This window comes from Aureobasidium namibiae, assembly GCF_000721765.1.
Source record: "Aureobasidium namibiae CBS 147.97 unplaced genomic scaffold scaffold_14, whole genome shotgun sequence".
NCBI classification, from domain to species: domain Eukaryota; kingdom Fungi; phylum Ascomycota; class Dothideomycetes; order Dothideales; family Saccotheciaceae; genus Aureobasidium; species Aureobasidium namibiae.
In genome coordinates, this window is record NW_013581195.1 from 16226 (window position 1) to 31737 (window position 15512).

Below are 15512 nucleotides of genomic sequence, written 5' to 3' on the forward strand. Positions count from 1 at the left end.
TGAGTCGTGTGTGTCATTTGATTCGCAAGACCGAGGAATGGTTCCGTAACAAGCGACCTATTTTGACCGACGGATCCCTTGGCCTCAATCCACTAAAGCTTCCTTCCATCTGCCTCTTGCCTCATCTTCGATTTAGCCACCGCTCCTGCTACCACATTTTTAACCAACATGGCTGACAAGCTTTCTTTCCTTGAGGCAACAAAAGCCCGCCGCTCTCTCTATTCGCTGAGCAAGGATTCACCCATCTCCAATGATCAAATTGTTTCTCTCGTAGAGCACTCTATCCGCTATGCACCCTCGCCTTTCAACGCCCGTTCCTGTCGCTGCATCGTACTCTTCGGAGACGATCATGACAAGCTGTGGGACATGGGAGCTGCCGCAATCCAGCGATGTATGCCCATGGCCGCGGACATCTTGATCCCGAAATGCCAGGGATTCAAGGCCGGAAAGGGAACTGTAAGCAACTCACGGACTACTCGCGAAATCTGTCTCGCTGACTTGTAGTCTAAAGGTCTTGTTCTTCGAAGATGTGGAATCAATCAAAGAGCTCAACCCTCGTTTCGCCAAGATGTCTGAAGAAAACCCTGAATGGTACGACCATTCGTCGGGCATGCATCAATACGTTGGTAAGTATCGCTACTCTCACCCGAAAACAGCACTCTCCTGACTCATGACGTATAGTCTGGACCGCTCTGGAAGCCGAGGGCCTTGGCTGCAACCTTCAGCACTACCAGGGCATGATGGGCAAGGAGATGTATGCAGAATGGAACATTCCCGAGAGTTGGCAAGCAAAGGCCCAGCTTGTCTTCGGAAAGCCACTGTCTGGTCCCCTGATGGATAAGGAGAAGACTTACAGACCCGTTGAAGAATGCATCAAGATCTATGGCAAATAGGTCTACTACATTGGGACATGGATACATCTATAGCATTCATATAGATGTTCTTCGCATGCAATCAGTTGTTCAACATACAAGCTCAAGGTGATGCACGTGAGACTGGAAGCCATCGACTCCATTACTTTCCACTATTCTGCCATTCATGGAAACGTTATAGGTATACTTAGCCGTGCCGTAGATTCAAGCACTAGCAATTATCCCTAGCGAGTTTCTTCGGCAATCAGTGCAGCGGCGCAAAAGTTCACGAGTTGGCACGTTTTATGACCTGGGCATCTACTTGTCAGATCGTAGTTTTGTTGACACAAGTTAAATTTGATCACAATGCCTCTGCAATATAGTAAAGAAAATACCAAGCTCCTTCATAGAAGACCAAAATGCATCTAGACACCCTTCGCGAAAGCACTACCTCCAGAAACCGTGTCCACCATTATCGACTCCTCAAGTCCACAGACCTGGAAGATCGCCTTTGGGGTGACACCACTGCCAGTTACACCCTCCGATTTCAGTCTGTCAAAGGTTGACTTGATAGCTGTGTATGCTGGCGAGATCCCAGCGAACGAGAAGATGATAGCACGGTAACCCATGGCTTGGGCTTCCCCGACACTGATCAGAGGCGAGTGGCCGTTCTCAACACTGTTGTAGCAGAGAGGCCAAGGAGCGAGCTCATTGACCGCCTGAAGTGCCTGTTCTTTAGTACTGACACCCTCGAGAATGCCCATGTCGGCGCCCTCGTCGCGGGCTCGCTTCAAGCGGGTGATGCAGTCGTCGAAGCCACGAGATTGCAGGGCATCAGTTCGCGCGATGATAACAATGTCAGAGCGGAGACGTGCTGCGGCACTGACACAAGCCTTGATACGCTGGATATAAGTCTCGACGTCTACGACTTCCTTGCCTGAGAGATGACCACAACGCTTTTGAGCGATCTGGTCCTCGATGTGGAATGCAGCAACGCCCGCGCGATGATACTGTTGGACGGCTCTAGCAATGATGAGAGGACCGCCGTAGCCAGTGTCCATATCTGCAATGAGCGGAGGTCCGAAAGGCTCCAGATTAGCAATCATCTCTGCGTTGGAGCTCATGTCCGAAAGCTGTGCGATACCCAGATCCGCCGCTCCAAGGCGTGACGCTGTGGTGCCAGCTCCTGTCATGTACATGCCGTCAAAGCCCGTTTCAAGTGCGATACGAGCAGAGAGACCATCATATACTCCTGTTCCAGTCTCGTCAGTGGTCATTCTTAGGATTACCAGCACTGAAAAACTTACCTGGGCAAACGATGATCCGATCAAGATGCTTGACCATATAACGCAGCCTCGTAGCACCTGGAGCCCAAGCATCCGGCTCAGTCTCAGGTGCTCGGATATCGACATGCAGACCTCGGGAGTTTGACTGATTGGACACGACGTCCGGATCTCTGCTTTGCTTCAGAGAGATAGCATTTTGCGCAGTATAGATCTGGAATCGCAAGGTCAGTCAAGTCGTTCCATTGTCACTTTACATCAGTGTCAGCGGAACTTACTTGCGAATCGTTCAGGAAATCTATGGCTGCATCGGGGGGAGTCGGGTAGGAGGCAAAAGAGGGCTCCCATGTCTTGGCCTCAACAGGGTATGCAACTTCGAACATGATTTCCTTGGCTTCTTTGGCGTCTATCTCAAGGGGGCTTGAGTGATCCGTCCATTGTCGAGCTCTGACCCAGCTTTATCGTTCGGGTCAGGAAAGAGGATTGTTCGGGTCCCGGCATGAGTCGAGTCGACTGGTTCTCTACGGAACACGCATGGGGCATTCGCCTCAGTGTCAAGATCGAATTGACCACCTGACCGGGACGTACAACAGCAAACAGGTGTCAGTATGGGAAACTCCGGGATACGCAACAGGATTCGGAAACCGTAAATTTCGCGAAGCCCAAGCATCGAGATCCGGAGCATAGGTACGACCTCGAATGTCGATCGCCGATCCCGATCGGGGGATAAGAGTTACATGTAAGGTTGCCGGCACTTTTTGCTTTCGTACAAGTTGTTCATCGTCTGTTTCGAAAGTCGATTAATTACTCCTGGACATCGAGATCATCGACATGCCTTACTTCGTAGGAGAGCCAAGTCCCAAGGAAGGGCAACACCACAATTCGATCAAAGACCTTTGGGAGCTCAAATGGAAGAAGAAGGTACACAACTTCATCCCACTGCCAATTCAAGATACTCATATCAATGATAAAAGGCCACACTGGAGATCTACCCATTCATGGAAGGAAAGCTTGAAGACTTCACCAGAGTCTTCAACCACTTCTACAAGGTGAAAACTTCCAGGTAGCACCCGGACGTAGCTAATCGACCTCTAGCACAATTTGACGCCTCCATACAACTTTGAAGAATATGCAAAACCATTCTTCCCTGTGGCAGAAGACCTTATAAAGCGCGCAGATGAAGCAGAGGCTTCAGGTGACCTCAAATCAGCCTCGGCCCTGTACCTACGCGCAGCTTGTGTCTACAGAACAGCACGCCAACCTTGTCCTCAGTCGTCACTGCAGAACATCGCTTGGGCACGTCAGAAGGAGACGTACTACAAGGGCGCAAAGTAAGTCAAACACGTCAACGTTTGCCTCCGACATGTTGACTAAGAGTTACCGAAAAGATACCTCGATCAGCCTATCACAGAAGTTTTGATCCCTCATGTCCACGGGAAGCCTGGCACCTCTGAGGAGGGCAGCGTCATTCCTGTCTCTGTCCGTCTCCCTAGCTCAGAGCCTGGTCGTCGTTTCCCGACAGTGATGACAATCTACGGCCTGGACGGTTACAGAACCGAACACACGGGCTCTTCCAGCAATCACATCTCACGAGGCTGGGCATCTATCGGGGTTGAGATTCCTGGTACTGGAGACTGTCCCGCTGATCCCAACGACCCTACGAGCCCTGATCGTTTGTGGGACAGTGTTCTCGATTGGGCTGATCAACAGGACTGGATTCAGAGAGACAAGTTCGTCCCTTGGGGTGTCAGCTGCGGTGGGTACTATGCTATGCGCATCGCTCATACACACAAAGAGCGTCTTACCGCTGTAGTTGCCCAAGGAGGTGGCTGTCATCTTATGTATGACCCTGAATGGCTCAATGTGGCGTCGCACATGGAGTATCCATTCGAGTAGGTACTGACAAGACTCAACATTCAAGCGTGCGCTAATCTATGCATCAGTCTGACGCAGGTACTGGCTTTGAAGTTTGGGTATGCCAATGTCGAAGACATGAAGCGTGATTCCATGGAAAGATTTTCTCTGCTTGTGAACGGTATCATGGATAAGCCATCCTGCAGGCTCCTTCTGGTCAATGTGAGTCAAGCAGCCATCCTGGAATCGAGCGTAGGCTGATCAACGCAGGGTATGCTTGACGAACTCTTCCCAATCGAGGACAGCCAGCTCATGCTTCAGCATGGTAGTGCAAAAGAAGCTCGGTAAGTCATCTTTAAGAAGCACAAGATGCGTCGGGCTGATTTGAGCATAGCTTCTTCGCTGGCATCAAGCACATGGGGGAACCTCACGCTCGGCCTTTCATCACAGAGTGGATAGATGAGTTGTTCAAGTCCAAGATGTAAAGGCAACATGGCACGAACTTGATGATAGCCGCTTGATCATGACTAGTCGATGATCTGATTCAAACCAATCACTACGGAGTCTTCCATTACCTTCACCGTCTAACAGCGATTACCATAGTGAGGATGCGTCGCACCCAAGCGAGTGTCTTGAGTTGGACTGTCCGTGTTCTATTCGATTCGTCCCTGTTTGGTCTTTGACGCAGACTTCACCATACCCGACATGCATAAGCACCGATATCATCCAGTTCCAAACACAGATCATGATAGTTTGAACATGTTAGTGTTTCGATTTTTCCAAACTCAGATGCCGATGCGAGTGGGATTCAGGGCCGAGCTCTGCGGGACTGCCATTCCCTCCCCGAGATTTTGACTAGTCCAAAAGCCCCGAATTGGAGCCCGATGTTTTTGTCTCCGTCGGGGAGTTTTAAAATACGTGAGGAAGTCATTTTCGCAATCCGCGTGCGTCTGGCCAGTAATCTTCTGGTCTAAGGCTAGTACTGACTTCACTTGCATGACGCATGCTGGAAAAGATGATTTGCGAACGATCGATATAGAATCTTCAATATACTATTTGCAGTTGATGCTCCAAACGTGCCTTTTTTTTGTTGTTATAGTGTTCTAGTCAAGGATACGAAAGGCTATCTAGGAGTTAGAGTATTGGTAGTAGACAGTGGCGTCATTCACGCTCGCGTGTTTCGTTGCCTGTTCACGATCCTGCCATGGAACGAGGACATGTCGTGAACGTAGTAAGCCGTCAGAAACAAAGCAATATCAATGGACGTAAGTGGCTAAGACCTTTTTCGGTATGGAGTCCTCCATAGCTTGGAAAAAAGTAGAAATTTTCGATGATGGAACTATATAACTCAAAATTTCAGGAACAAAGATGTAATTAAGTAAGGAAAACCTGTGAACGCGCCATCCGGCTCAGATCCAAGACCCACTAATTTGCCATTGCAAGAGCGAGGAATTCGCTCAACTCGACTGCCTTTTGGCCCTCCATCATTGTGAAATGATTTGCGTCCTCCATGGTGTGAATCGTCAATCTCTCGCCACCAACAAGCGAGTCCCAGCCATTAGGTCCGAGATCTGTTCTGTTTTCCAACAGCCACCTCATCTCTTTCGGATCGTCGGCTCTTGATTCAGGTCGAGGGCTGTCTGGTTTGTTGCACACTCCATCTTCAGCCCAGATAAGGAAAACCTTCGGTCTGCTTGACTTCAACGGGACTGCTCTGTAAGTGTCCAGACAGTCGATGAAGGCCAGGAAGTGAGGCAGAAGCCAGCTCGGAGGAGCCTTGCCGCTGCCGTTGACAAAGAGCCCGCAAGTGTTGAAGAAGTCGTAGAGACGAGGAGGAAGCTTCTCGAGACCGATGGGGAAAGGAGAGTCAAGTAGGATCAGACGCGCGACTTCCTCTCCAGACTTTGCGAGTTCTTGGACAGCGTCGTAAGCACAAATACCATCGGCAGACCAGCCGCCTAGGTAGTAAGGACCGTGAGGCTGGCGACGGCGGATCTCTGCCAGGTAAGGAGCGGTCAAGTCAGCAAGGCTGCATTTCATGTCCTCTGGCTTCCGCATGTAAGGGCAGTTCAGGCCAAAGACAGCGACATCGGGGTCAATCCTGGCTAGAGAGACATAAGATGTAGACGAACCACTTCCATCAGGGAATAGGAAGAGACGCTTGCTACTCGTCTTTGGGCTACCCTGGAGCAGTACAGAGGTTGCAGGAGGTAGTACGGCTGCGTGCTGAACGATACGGGAGTTCTGCGTCGCTGTCAATCGCAGCTTTTCAGACACCTTCTCGGCATTGATAGGTGTAGAGAGATCCTTGACAGGAGCTAGACCCACTTTGATCTGGACCTCGTCAAGTGACTGACATATCGCAAAAAGGTCTGATGGTAAATTAACATCGGTCTCCTCTCTCAACTGGCCCAGTACAGTTAATGAGAGGAGTGAGTCCAGGCCCAGATCGCTTAAGATTGTGGAGCCCTCGATCTCAGCCTCATTGACGCCTATCTCCTGCGCAAGGGTCTTGCGAATCAATACCATCAAGCTGTTCGATTGACCGTCTAAATACGAAGGTGGCGAAGTCGAGACGCTCGTACTGCTAGTCGCGGCTTGTGCAGGCGGCGTGGATAGTGCAGAAGAACCGGACTCAGATTCTGAGTCGATCGAAGAAACATCAGAGACTGCTCCTGAGAAGTACCGGGTCAACTCCTTGACAGTGGGGCATTCTGTGAACAAAGAGCTCTCAACTGTCAGATCGAGTTCCTCTCGCAGCCTGCCTGTGATGTTGAGAGCGAGTAGCGAGTCCAGCCCGATGTCATCGAAGACCGTGTCAGGTAATAAATCACCAACAGCAACACCAGTTTCTGCGGAGATGATTGCGAGCAAAGCAGTCTCCACTGATGACTCAACCGCTGGCTTGGGAGCGTCGTCCCTTGCCACAGGTGTTTCCTTCTGAGTTTCAGCTCTGACAACGGGCGACATCTTGATCGACGGTGCTCTCGCAGTCTTCGTAGACTTCTCTGCTGGAAGAAGCATATCGAGAATCTTGCGGGGTACTCCTTGGAACTATGCTGTGTTAGCTCTTGCCCGCAACAAGCAGAACATGTTCCCCAAGACTTACTTTGACGCCTTGATAGACGCCGACTACAACGTCCTCATCGAAGATGTAGACGTCGCCAGAGTGCATGGTGCCTCCAATATTCTGCATTTTCACGTACGTCCGGTATTGCTTGTCCGGACAAAATTCTTGAGCACATCTCATCGAGTCCCAGCCGTGATTGACAAAGACCTGAACCTTCGAGTCCACAAAGTCGTTGCCATTCATAACAAAACCAGCGAGATGTCCGAGTGAATCAATCCAGAAAGGACTGAAGCAGAATTTACCATCGTCTGCAGTGGTTTGAAACTTGACCTTTGCGGATGCTTCGAGATGCTCGCTGTCAAGCAGTACCTCCTGCATACCTTGATACTTGGTATCGTACTCGACGACTGATGAGAAGAGCTTGTAGGCCATTCTTCTCTTTATCAGGTGCGTTCTTCCGTCAGTCACTCCACTCTGTAGCGTGTCAATACGAGACCTAATCAGATAAGTCAAACGACTCCACTCCTTGAGCCACGCCTCGTGGTCACCCAACTTGACTGTACAATGAGCGTGATCGTCGGTCTTTTGTCCCTCGGGAGAAACACTGAAGAGTGACACATGAATCGTACGCGAAGACCAATCTGCAGTAGCAGAGGCACGGAAGAACTGCGAGTTGCCTGTCGCGATCAGGGGCTTACTGACTACCATGTCGGCAACATCAAGACCACATTTGCCTGGCGAAGAGGATGCTTTTTCGAGTAGATGGTTTCCAAGGGTCAGAGCTATGTCCGCATAGAGAGACTTGGTGATGTTAGCGGGTGTGGGTGAATCGAAGAGTCAATACACTTACAGATGGACATAGGGCAACGCTGTTCACCTTGTGGCTCTGAATCACCTTGGCGAGTTTCGGTTCAGCAAGGTCAGATTGCATGATCACCATCGGTTTCTGGCCATCGAGCTTTTGCTCAATGATGTGCTGCACTGAAGGAGTCAAGATGCCAGGCGGCAACGCGCTGACTGGCGCCTTCTTAGACACAGACTCGCCCTTGGTGAGACAGAAGTTATTCTTGTACTGGATCCAGTGATTCTTCGCGTCCCAGCAGTATGTCGGAAGTTGTACGACAGTCTGCGACCTTCTGAAGTCATGGTGATATTGATTCCAGTCAATGGCTGATCCAAAGGAATGGAGTTTAGCAACAGACAGGGCGAGAGTGGTCAAACAATCTTCTCCGCGCCTCATGGAAGGGAGTGCTGCAACGGTGGTACCGCAGATTTGCTTCAGCATACCGCTACAGATGGAATGCGATCCGACCTCGACCCACGCAGTCTTGTCGGTAATGACGCCCGAGCTCTTCGCCGCGTTGACTGCACTCAGAAAGTCGACTGTTCCCCGACAAGCCTTTTGCAAATATTGCGCTTCGAGGACATTGGCATCAACCACTACACTCCTCAAGAGAGGAGACATGTAGGGAATCTTAGGCTTGTTGAACTCGACACTGCGAGCGAGATTCTCGAAGTCGTCAAGGATGGGATCAACTTGGGAGGAATGGAACGCGAATGGGACGGCCAGCTTGGTGAACTTGATCTGGCCCTCAGCTAAGCTAGCAGCGAGGCGATCGATGTTGTCGTTCGTACCACTGAGAACGACTTCGGTAGGACCGTTGACACAAGCAACTTCGTAGGACATCGACGGCCACTTGCGCTCAAGCTCCTCGATGGACGTCGCCACTGCGAGCATACAATGAGTCCCAACAGTGCAGCGTTTGATCATCAATTGCGCCCTAGCGCCAGTCAGATAGATAGTGTCTGTCACAGACAAGATTCCAGCGGCGTGGAAGGCCGCGTACTCGCCAAGGCTGTGGCCGACCACCACATCGGGTTGGATACCCCAAGACATCCAGAGTCTGAACAGCGCTATCTGAAGGCATGTGGTACCAAGTTGAGCAACTACGGGACTGATGGCTGCTTGGTCCCGAAGGCTTCCGTCGATCAGCCCGCGGAAGCTAGGGAACCCTTGACGCTGAGCGATCTGATCGAAGTTGATGATGTCGGATCGGAATTGCGAGATTGTCTCGAAAAGACGCTTACCCATCTCAAGTTGCAGGACACCTTGCCCGGTGAAGACGAACGCCACTTTTCCAGCTTTGGCGGGGATGGCTTTGGGAGCCTCTCCAGCCAACACGTCGGCGAGCTTACTGGAGATCGACTTCAGATCGGCTCCACAGACGACTGTACGGTAGCTGTGATGAACGCGACGAGCTGTGGTTGTGTAGGAAAGGGAAGGCAAGCTTAATACAGGCGACTTCGCGATGAACTCCAACAGAGCGCGTGTGTTTTTCACGAGGGCGGTAGGTGATTTGCCAGAGACCGTGACGACATGGATGCTGCGGGGGTCTTCAGCCAGATCCTGCCCAGCCCGAATAGGAGAGTCTTCGAGAAGAAGGGCTGTGTTGCCACCTGCCGCACTGAAGTTGTTCAGGAAGACTCTGCGGACGTCATTGCCGGGACGATCCCATTCAGTAGGCTTTGTTGCAATATGAACATTGCGTTCTGCCAGATCAGTGGGGAATTTCTGATTGATCTTCGTCTTGATACCACAGTGAGGCGGGATCTCGTTATGCCTCATCATTAGAAGCACTTTAATCAGAGACAGAACGCCAGAGGATGACTCTGCATGACCTATATTGGATTTGGTCGAACCGAGGTAGAGCGGTCGATTCGGCCGTTTGCCTACAGCGGGTGCAAATACCTGCAGCACACTTCGCATCTCTGTCCAGTCTCCTGCTTGGGTACCAGTACCGTGCATCTCAATGTAGCTGACGTCTTGAGGGCTAACGTTACATGAGTTCAACATCTGGTCAAAGATAAATGCTTGTGCGCCTGCATCAGGTCGTGTCATGGAAACAGCGTCTGCAGAGTGGTTTGTGAACGCTCCTAGGAGAACGCCTTGGATCGGATCGCCATCAGCCTCAGCGTCCTCAAGTCTTTTGAGAATGACTGTGCCGACACCGTCTGCTCTGCAGTAGCCATCGGCGTCATCGTCGAAAGTGTTGCAGTTTCCCTTCGTGGACAGGAAATGTCCTCTATCCAGTCCCGCGAAGTTGTCCGGGTTGGTCATAACGTTGGTGCCACCAGCGAAGGCCGTGTCGCAATCACCTTGCCAGAGCGAGTTACAAGCAGCGTGGATGGCGGCGAAGGAGGAAGAACAGGCTGTGTCAACACTGAAGCTGGGTCCACTAAACTTGAAGAAGTAATTGAGCCGACCAGGGGTGAAGGCTCGATTTCCACCAGGGATGAAGTACGTGTCGATGTTCTGCCCACTGTTGACTTCACGCCAGTCGTCGGATGTCATGCCATAGAAGATTCCCACTCTATCTTTCTGCGTAGAAGGTGTCCTGCCAGTCACAAAACCTGCCATTTCCTGAGCCTCGTACGCGGTGACGATAGCTAGGCGTTGACCGGGGTCGCAATTTGCAGCTTCACGTGGCGACATGTTGAAGAAGCGCTCATCGAACAATCCTGGTTCCTCGATGAAGCAACCATGGCCGATGCGACTAGTGTTCCTTTTCTTTCCAGTTGGGTCCATGTGCGCTGCTGCATCGAATCTGTCAGCCGGTATAGGTCGATGAACATCTCTGCCGTTGTGTAGAATCTCCCAGAACTTTTCGTTACTTGCAGCATCGGGATAACGGCCAGAAAAGCCAATGATAGCGATCTTAGACTGGTCGCGTCTTCCGGAAGCGTGACCAGAGCTGGCTGGGTTCTGCTGACTCCACACATCCTCTTTGGCTTCGACTACTGGAGCGCCGTCCTGGGCGAGCCCCGAGGTCAGACTGTGAGTGGCGTTACCGCCAAATGATAGTATCTCACACACAGATGCATGGCTTGCCATAACGTCTGCGGACACCGCCTCCACGATCCGATCCCACCTGATTTGCTCAGTAAGAATTTCTGAGATAATGGTGTGAAGAAGCGCTGTGTGCTCAGTCGCTGAATGCATCTTGCCAGTCGCATTGGAGAAAATTGGGATCGCGTCGGTGCAAGATCGAACCGGAGTCAAGGGATCTTTCGAAAGAATCATATCGACGTCTTTCAAGGTGTAGATGTGATCGGCGTGATATGCTGCATAGACGCTAGTATGAGCTGGTTTGAGGCCGGAGAATTGAGTCGAGTTCAGAAGATGTTCGAGCGAAGCGGGTGGACCACTAATGGTTACACAATTGGATGCCACTGCACTGATGTACGGTTGCGATGTTGGTGAAATGTTCTGCTCACTTGTTAGTCTCATCGGGAGGGTGGTCCCGACAACACGCACCTTGGCCTGAAGGAATGAAGACATCGCTGCCGATGCGTTGTCTTCCTGCATACCCAGAACCAGTGACCAGGACTTGGCAGGCTTGCCACGGCCGACAATTGCATCACTCATGCTCTCGGCATGTAACCCGATTCTGAAGGCGACCAGCACCGTCTCAACAGCTTTCGGGATAAGCTCCGCCAAGCTCTTAGATGTACTGATGGCGGCAGCGGCAAGCAGGCCAGTACAGATGCCTACGATACGGGTGTCCTCTGCGGTTGGATATCTGCTGGCGGTTTCGATCTGGTTTCTGCTTCATGATTAGGGTGTCGCTACGAGTCAGGGTAATCTTGGTGAGCTCACCGGATGAACCATCCCAACTGATTAAGGCAGTGAAAAGCACTCTCCAAAGATGCACGTCTGGTAGATGATCTATACCTCGCCTCGAGATCGCTCACAGAGCTGAAGCGAGGGAAACGCTGTTGCTGGGAGATGGGTAATCCACCTATCTCCAGACGAAGAGCCAAGTTAACCCTCTCCAACAAGGTCGTCACAGCACTACTACTGCCGGGCTCAAGAAGTCGGCGGAGACTCTTGTCGAAGCTATTAGTCTGGTCTCCGAAGAGGAGTATCTGCAAGTTGTGTTCCATTGCTGAGGCTGAGGGGGGTACTGGCTCGGGAAACCAAAAGAATGGTGAAGATAGTGTCTGTGGACGATTCATGGCTTGGGATGGCAGAGTATAAGTACATGGTTGTCATGGTCACCACATGATTATGCGTGATAACTGTTCTGACTGACACGATAGATGACTTCCGAGGAGAGTCGCCTGTCGGGGACCGAAATCCTATAGCACTGTTCGCCTGAGACGGAACCTAGATAGGCGTTCGGGCGACTCGGACCGAGCGCGGACCCAAATCGGAGGCTACAGATCATATGCCTGTCCGAGGGCTCGATGAAGCAATGTCCAATCATGCTGTCAATATCAACAGCACGAGTTGGCGTTCACCGGTGAACGGGTAGATAGAACCACGCTCAACAAGACATAGTTGTAAGCTTCGCGCGGAATCCTTGCGATCAGGCTACGCTACGCATCGTTACTGATCCCTTGTGTCGTAAAGCGAGGACTGCGGGCCGGTCTTGGTGCCAGTCTTCCATTCGTCACAGTCACAAGACAAAACTAATCACAGACACAAGATGTTGCAGGATCGTCAGACGTTACGGTGCTCGAGAAGGTAGCAGTTGTACTAATCGGATCCTCAAATGAAGACGGTATCCGTCAAGCCCGATCGGACTGGTGAGTCAGACCACACCAAGCATGGTATCTAATGTGGAGTGATATGTACCGTGGAATGGCCAGGGTTTGACCCGCAGCAGATCCCCTATCGAATTCACCTCGCTCGCCCCATTGTAGTGATTGTCTTGATGTGGGAGAAGCAAATTGTCAATTACAGACTTACCGATACCGCAAATCAGGGATGGTGCTGCCTGGTCTGTACGCTAGCGGTACCAGGTCGGGTTTCCTGGGATCAAGTCCAAGCGATGGTGTCGTGGGGACTGTCGCGCTTGCCTGATATGAATAATTGTGTTGGCACCTTGTGATTTTCGACAAACTCTCAAGCTGAGACGAATACAAAATTGTGTTTTAAGTGATGCAATACTGGAAACATAACGTTCCTGCTTAGTATGAGACTACGAACAGTCTTACTACTACGGGCTCTGTACTCAATTTACAACCTCGCAGTCCTTGATGTGGTTCTCGAGCCATCCGATTGTCATCCTGAGACAAGTTAGCAAGATTTTCATCTTCGATTCATTCGTCCAACTCGCCTGGAACGCTTGGTATCGGCAAAGTTCTCGTGATCAGGAGCAATGATACGAAGGTATTCTGGATCAGCCTTGAGACAAAATCGTCGACAGATCTGAATGTGGCTTGAATGATGCAGTCGTAGTCAGCGACATTCGCGAACTGTGGATCGAAGATCTGGTCCATCTTGGCGCGGGTCGTGGTGTTTGTGTGGACCTGTATGAACACGTCAGAGACAGCTATCTGTTTCGTCCAGGCTAGGATTTCGTACCAGAGAGTAAGACTGGAAGCCGTGCTTGGCTAGAAGACCTCGAACCAGTGGACCGTGAACTTCAGACAAGTACTTGTGGTAAGCCTCCTCTGTCATGCCATCCTTACGATAAGCGGTCACAGTCCAGCAGAGCAGAGCATTGGGCGACGACATCACGATTCTCGTCTTGTTGTAAGCTGAGGCGTCGTGTATAGTATGAGCAAGTCAGAGTTCCAACGTTCGAAGAAGGATCAACTGACTTGTCTTATATGTCGCGACTCGGGAAGAAGTCAAACGCCGAAAAACGGACATCACGCAACCCCGATTGCAAGTCCCCGATGGCATTTCGCCCTCCAAGATGGGTAATTGTTACTGATCTCAGCTCACCAACGCAGCTGTCTTGCGTGTCCATTTTCCCGACTGCACTGGACAAGGCTGCCGATGACGCCGAAGATCTGATTTCAACAACGTTTCTAGATGAATACATACCAAAACAGACCTGAGACAAAAAGATGAAAATTCTTAGATTGATCCCTTGAGTACTCTATTCGGGGATGGACTTCCTAACGCACATGTGACAAGTAAGAAATGGCCAAGCAGCGATGGCACAGTTCCAAGTCAGGCATTCTTAGGTACGGTTATACTCAGGTATTGTAGGGGAAAACTTCTTCCATTTGAGACGAAGCTACTGGCTAAATAACACTCAGAGATGTACTACAACATGACTGGAGACTGCAACAGAAGCATCCCTAACCGATGTAAGGACAATCGTCGAACCGGGGTTGTCCGAACATCTTCTTGCCACCCATATAGCTTCTCTCGATCGAGCTTCGAGCGTACTCCCTCATCTTGGTCTCATAGGGATCAATTGTTTCCACGCCTGAGCCCTGCTTGACAAGTGCATCAAGCAGAGTGGCTGCATCTTTGAGCGCTGTCACAGCTCCTACACCGCCACACGGAGACATGACATGAACAGCATCTCCCAGTAAGACAACACGTTCGGAAGCAGTCCAGTGGGGGATCTGAGGCTTTGCCGACGAGATGTTCAACATCGATGCCTGGGTGCGATCCTGGAGCGCGAATAGAGATTTGATGCTCGGATCCCACTCCTGTGTCATGTGCATACACAGACTATAGGCGGATTCGTCGTTTCCCGAAGCTACAAGTTCCTTGCGAGCGGCTGCGAAGATATTCGATCGCGAGATCAGAACCCAGTAGACATAATCCTCAGGGACTTCTCCTCGATGTACGTTGTCGACAAAACGTACTGGTTCCATGAGCAAAGTCACAGGGGTCTCATCGATGTCCAGAGTCTGCGTCATTGGTGTCCTATCCAAGATCAGAGTCATCCATTTCAATGCTCTTGCTGGGAAAGTCTGGAGGAACTGCTCGGTCATTGGCGTTTTGCCGTAGATACATGTGCCATTTGTATCGATTGGTCTGTGGTTTGGCTGATATTGTTTACGCACTGCCGAGTGAACGCCATCAGCACCAACAATCAGAGAGCCCTGCTGCGATGTTCCGTCGGTGAAATGAGCAACAACGCCGTCTGCCACTTCCTCGTAGCGGGAGAGCTGTTTGCCAAACACAATTTTGTCTTTGACACCGCGCAACAAGATGTCTCGCAGCACAGTCCTGTCCGCTAGGTATGGTACCGGACCAGGTCTGCTGCCAGCGCCAGCTCGACTCGCAAGGATACTGCCGTCCAAAGCATTGATGTTGGTTTCTCCAGGGAACGATTCGGCACAAGTGTCCTGGAAGTATTGGAAGTCATCGTTGGTCAGAACAGCCTTCAGAGCGTTTGCGCCATCGCCATTGATCTTGAGTCTGTAGCCTTGTGCGCGGTAGTTCGATCCCGGATCGCGCTCGAAGACAGTATATGGAATGCCTGACTTTTGGAGCCCTTGTGCCAAAGCAAGCCCTCCAACGCCAGCACCGATGATGAGGACGTGTGTTGGAGTAGACATAGTGGATGATGCGGAGAAAAAGATGATGGCTTCGGGAGCTGTGTGATCTGGCTAAACACTCTTGTCTTGGGGAGGCGACCGAACGTTCTTAATTATGCTCAAGGCCGTCATTCTCATTCTGCAAGGTAAAGTGTCAAG

The 15512-nt window shown here is 51.0% G+C and overlaps 6 protein-coding genes across 6 annotated transcripts; 2 read left to right on the forward strand and 4 right to left on the reverse strand.

Annotated features, from left to right (window-relative positions):
* Positions 1–168: 168 nt before the first annotated feature.
* On the forward strand, positions 169–893 carry M436DRAFT_65670 (Nitroreductase; the record flags this gene model as incomplete). The annotated part of the gene is made up of 3 exons (XM_013569754.1): positions 169–456; positions 512–626; positions 682–893. The coding sequence occupies 3 exons, from the start codon at positions 169–171 to the stop codon at positions 891–893; spliced, it is 615 nt and encodes a 204-aa protein (XP_013425208.1).
* Positions 894–1276: 383 nt separating this feature from the next.
* Positions 1277–2195, reverse strand: M436DRAFT_74604 (oxaloacetate acetylhydrose; the record flags this gene model as incomplete). Its single annotated transcript, XM_013569816.1, has 2 exons — positions 1277–2103; positions 2159–2195. The coding sequence occupies 2 exons, from the start codon at positions 2193–2195 to the stop codon at positions 1277–1279; spliced, it is 864 nt and encodes a 287-aa protein (XP_013425270.1).
* Positions 2196–2965: 770 nt separating this feature from the next.
* On the forward strand, positions 2966–4473 carry M436DRAFT_74605 (yellowish-green 1-like protein; the record flags this gene model as incomplete). The annotated part of the gene is made up of 7 exons (XM_013569817.1): positions 2966–3055; positions 3109–3183; positions 3230–3465; positions 3523–4026; positions 4078–4210; positions 4259–4332; positions 4383–4473. The coding sequence occupies 7 exons, from the start codon at positions 2966–2968 to the stop codon at positions 4471–4473; spliced, it is 1203 nt and encodes a 400-aa protein (XP_013425271.1).
* A 940-nt stretch (positions 4474–5413) lies between these two features.
* Positions 5414–12002, reverse strand: M436DRAFT_52380 (polyketide synthetase PksP; the record flags this gene model as incomplete). The annotated part of the gene is made up of 5 exons (XM_013569714.1): positions 5414–7042; positions 7098–7859; positions 7909–11325; positions 11374–11662; positions 11716–12002. 5 exons carry the CDS (start codon positions 12000–12002, stop codon positions 5414–5416), a joined length of 6384 nt encoding a protein of 2127 aa, XP_013425168.1.
* Positions 12003–13163: 1161 nt separating this feature from the next.
* On the reverse strand, positions 13164–13581 carry M436DRAFT_83833 (uncharacterized protein; the record flags this gene model as incomplete). Its single annotated transcript, XM_013569818.1, has 2 exons — positions 13164–13373; positions 13429–13581. The coding sequence occupies 2 exons, from the start codon at positions 13579–13581 to the stop codon at positions 13164–13166; spliced, it is 363 nt and encodes a 120-aa protein (XP_013425272.1).
* A 575-nt stretch (positions 13582–14156) lies between these two features.
* On the reverse strand, positions 14157–15374 carry M436DRAFT_65675 (cercosporin toxin biosynthesis protein; the record flags this gene model as incomplete). Its single annotated transcript, XM_013569755.1, has 1 exon — positions 14157–15374. One exon carries the CDS (start codon positions 15372–15374, stop codon positions 14157–14159), a length of 1218 nt encoding a protein of 405 aa, XP_013425209.1.
* Between the last annotated feature and the right edge of the window lie 138 nt (positions 15375–15512).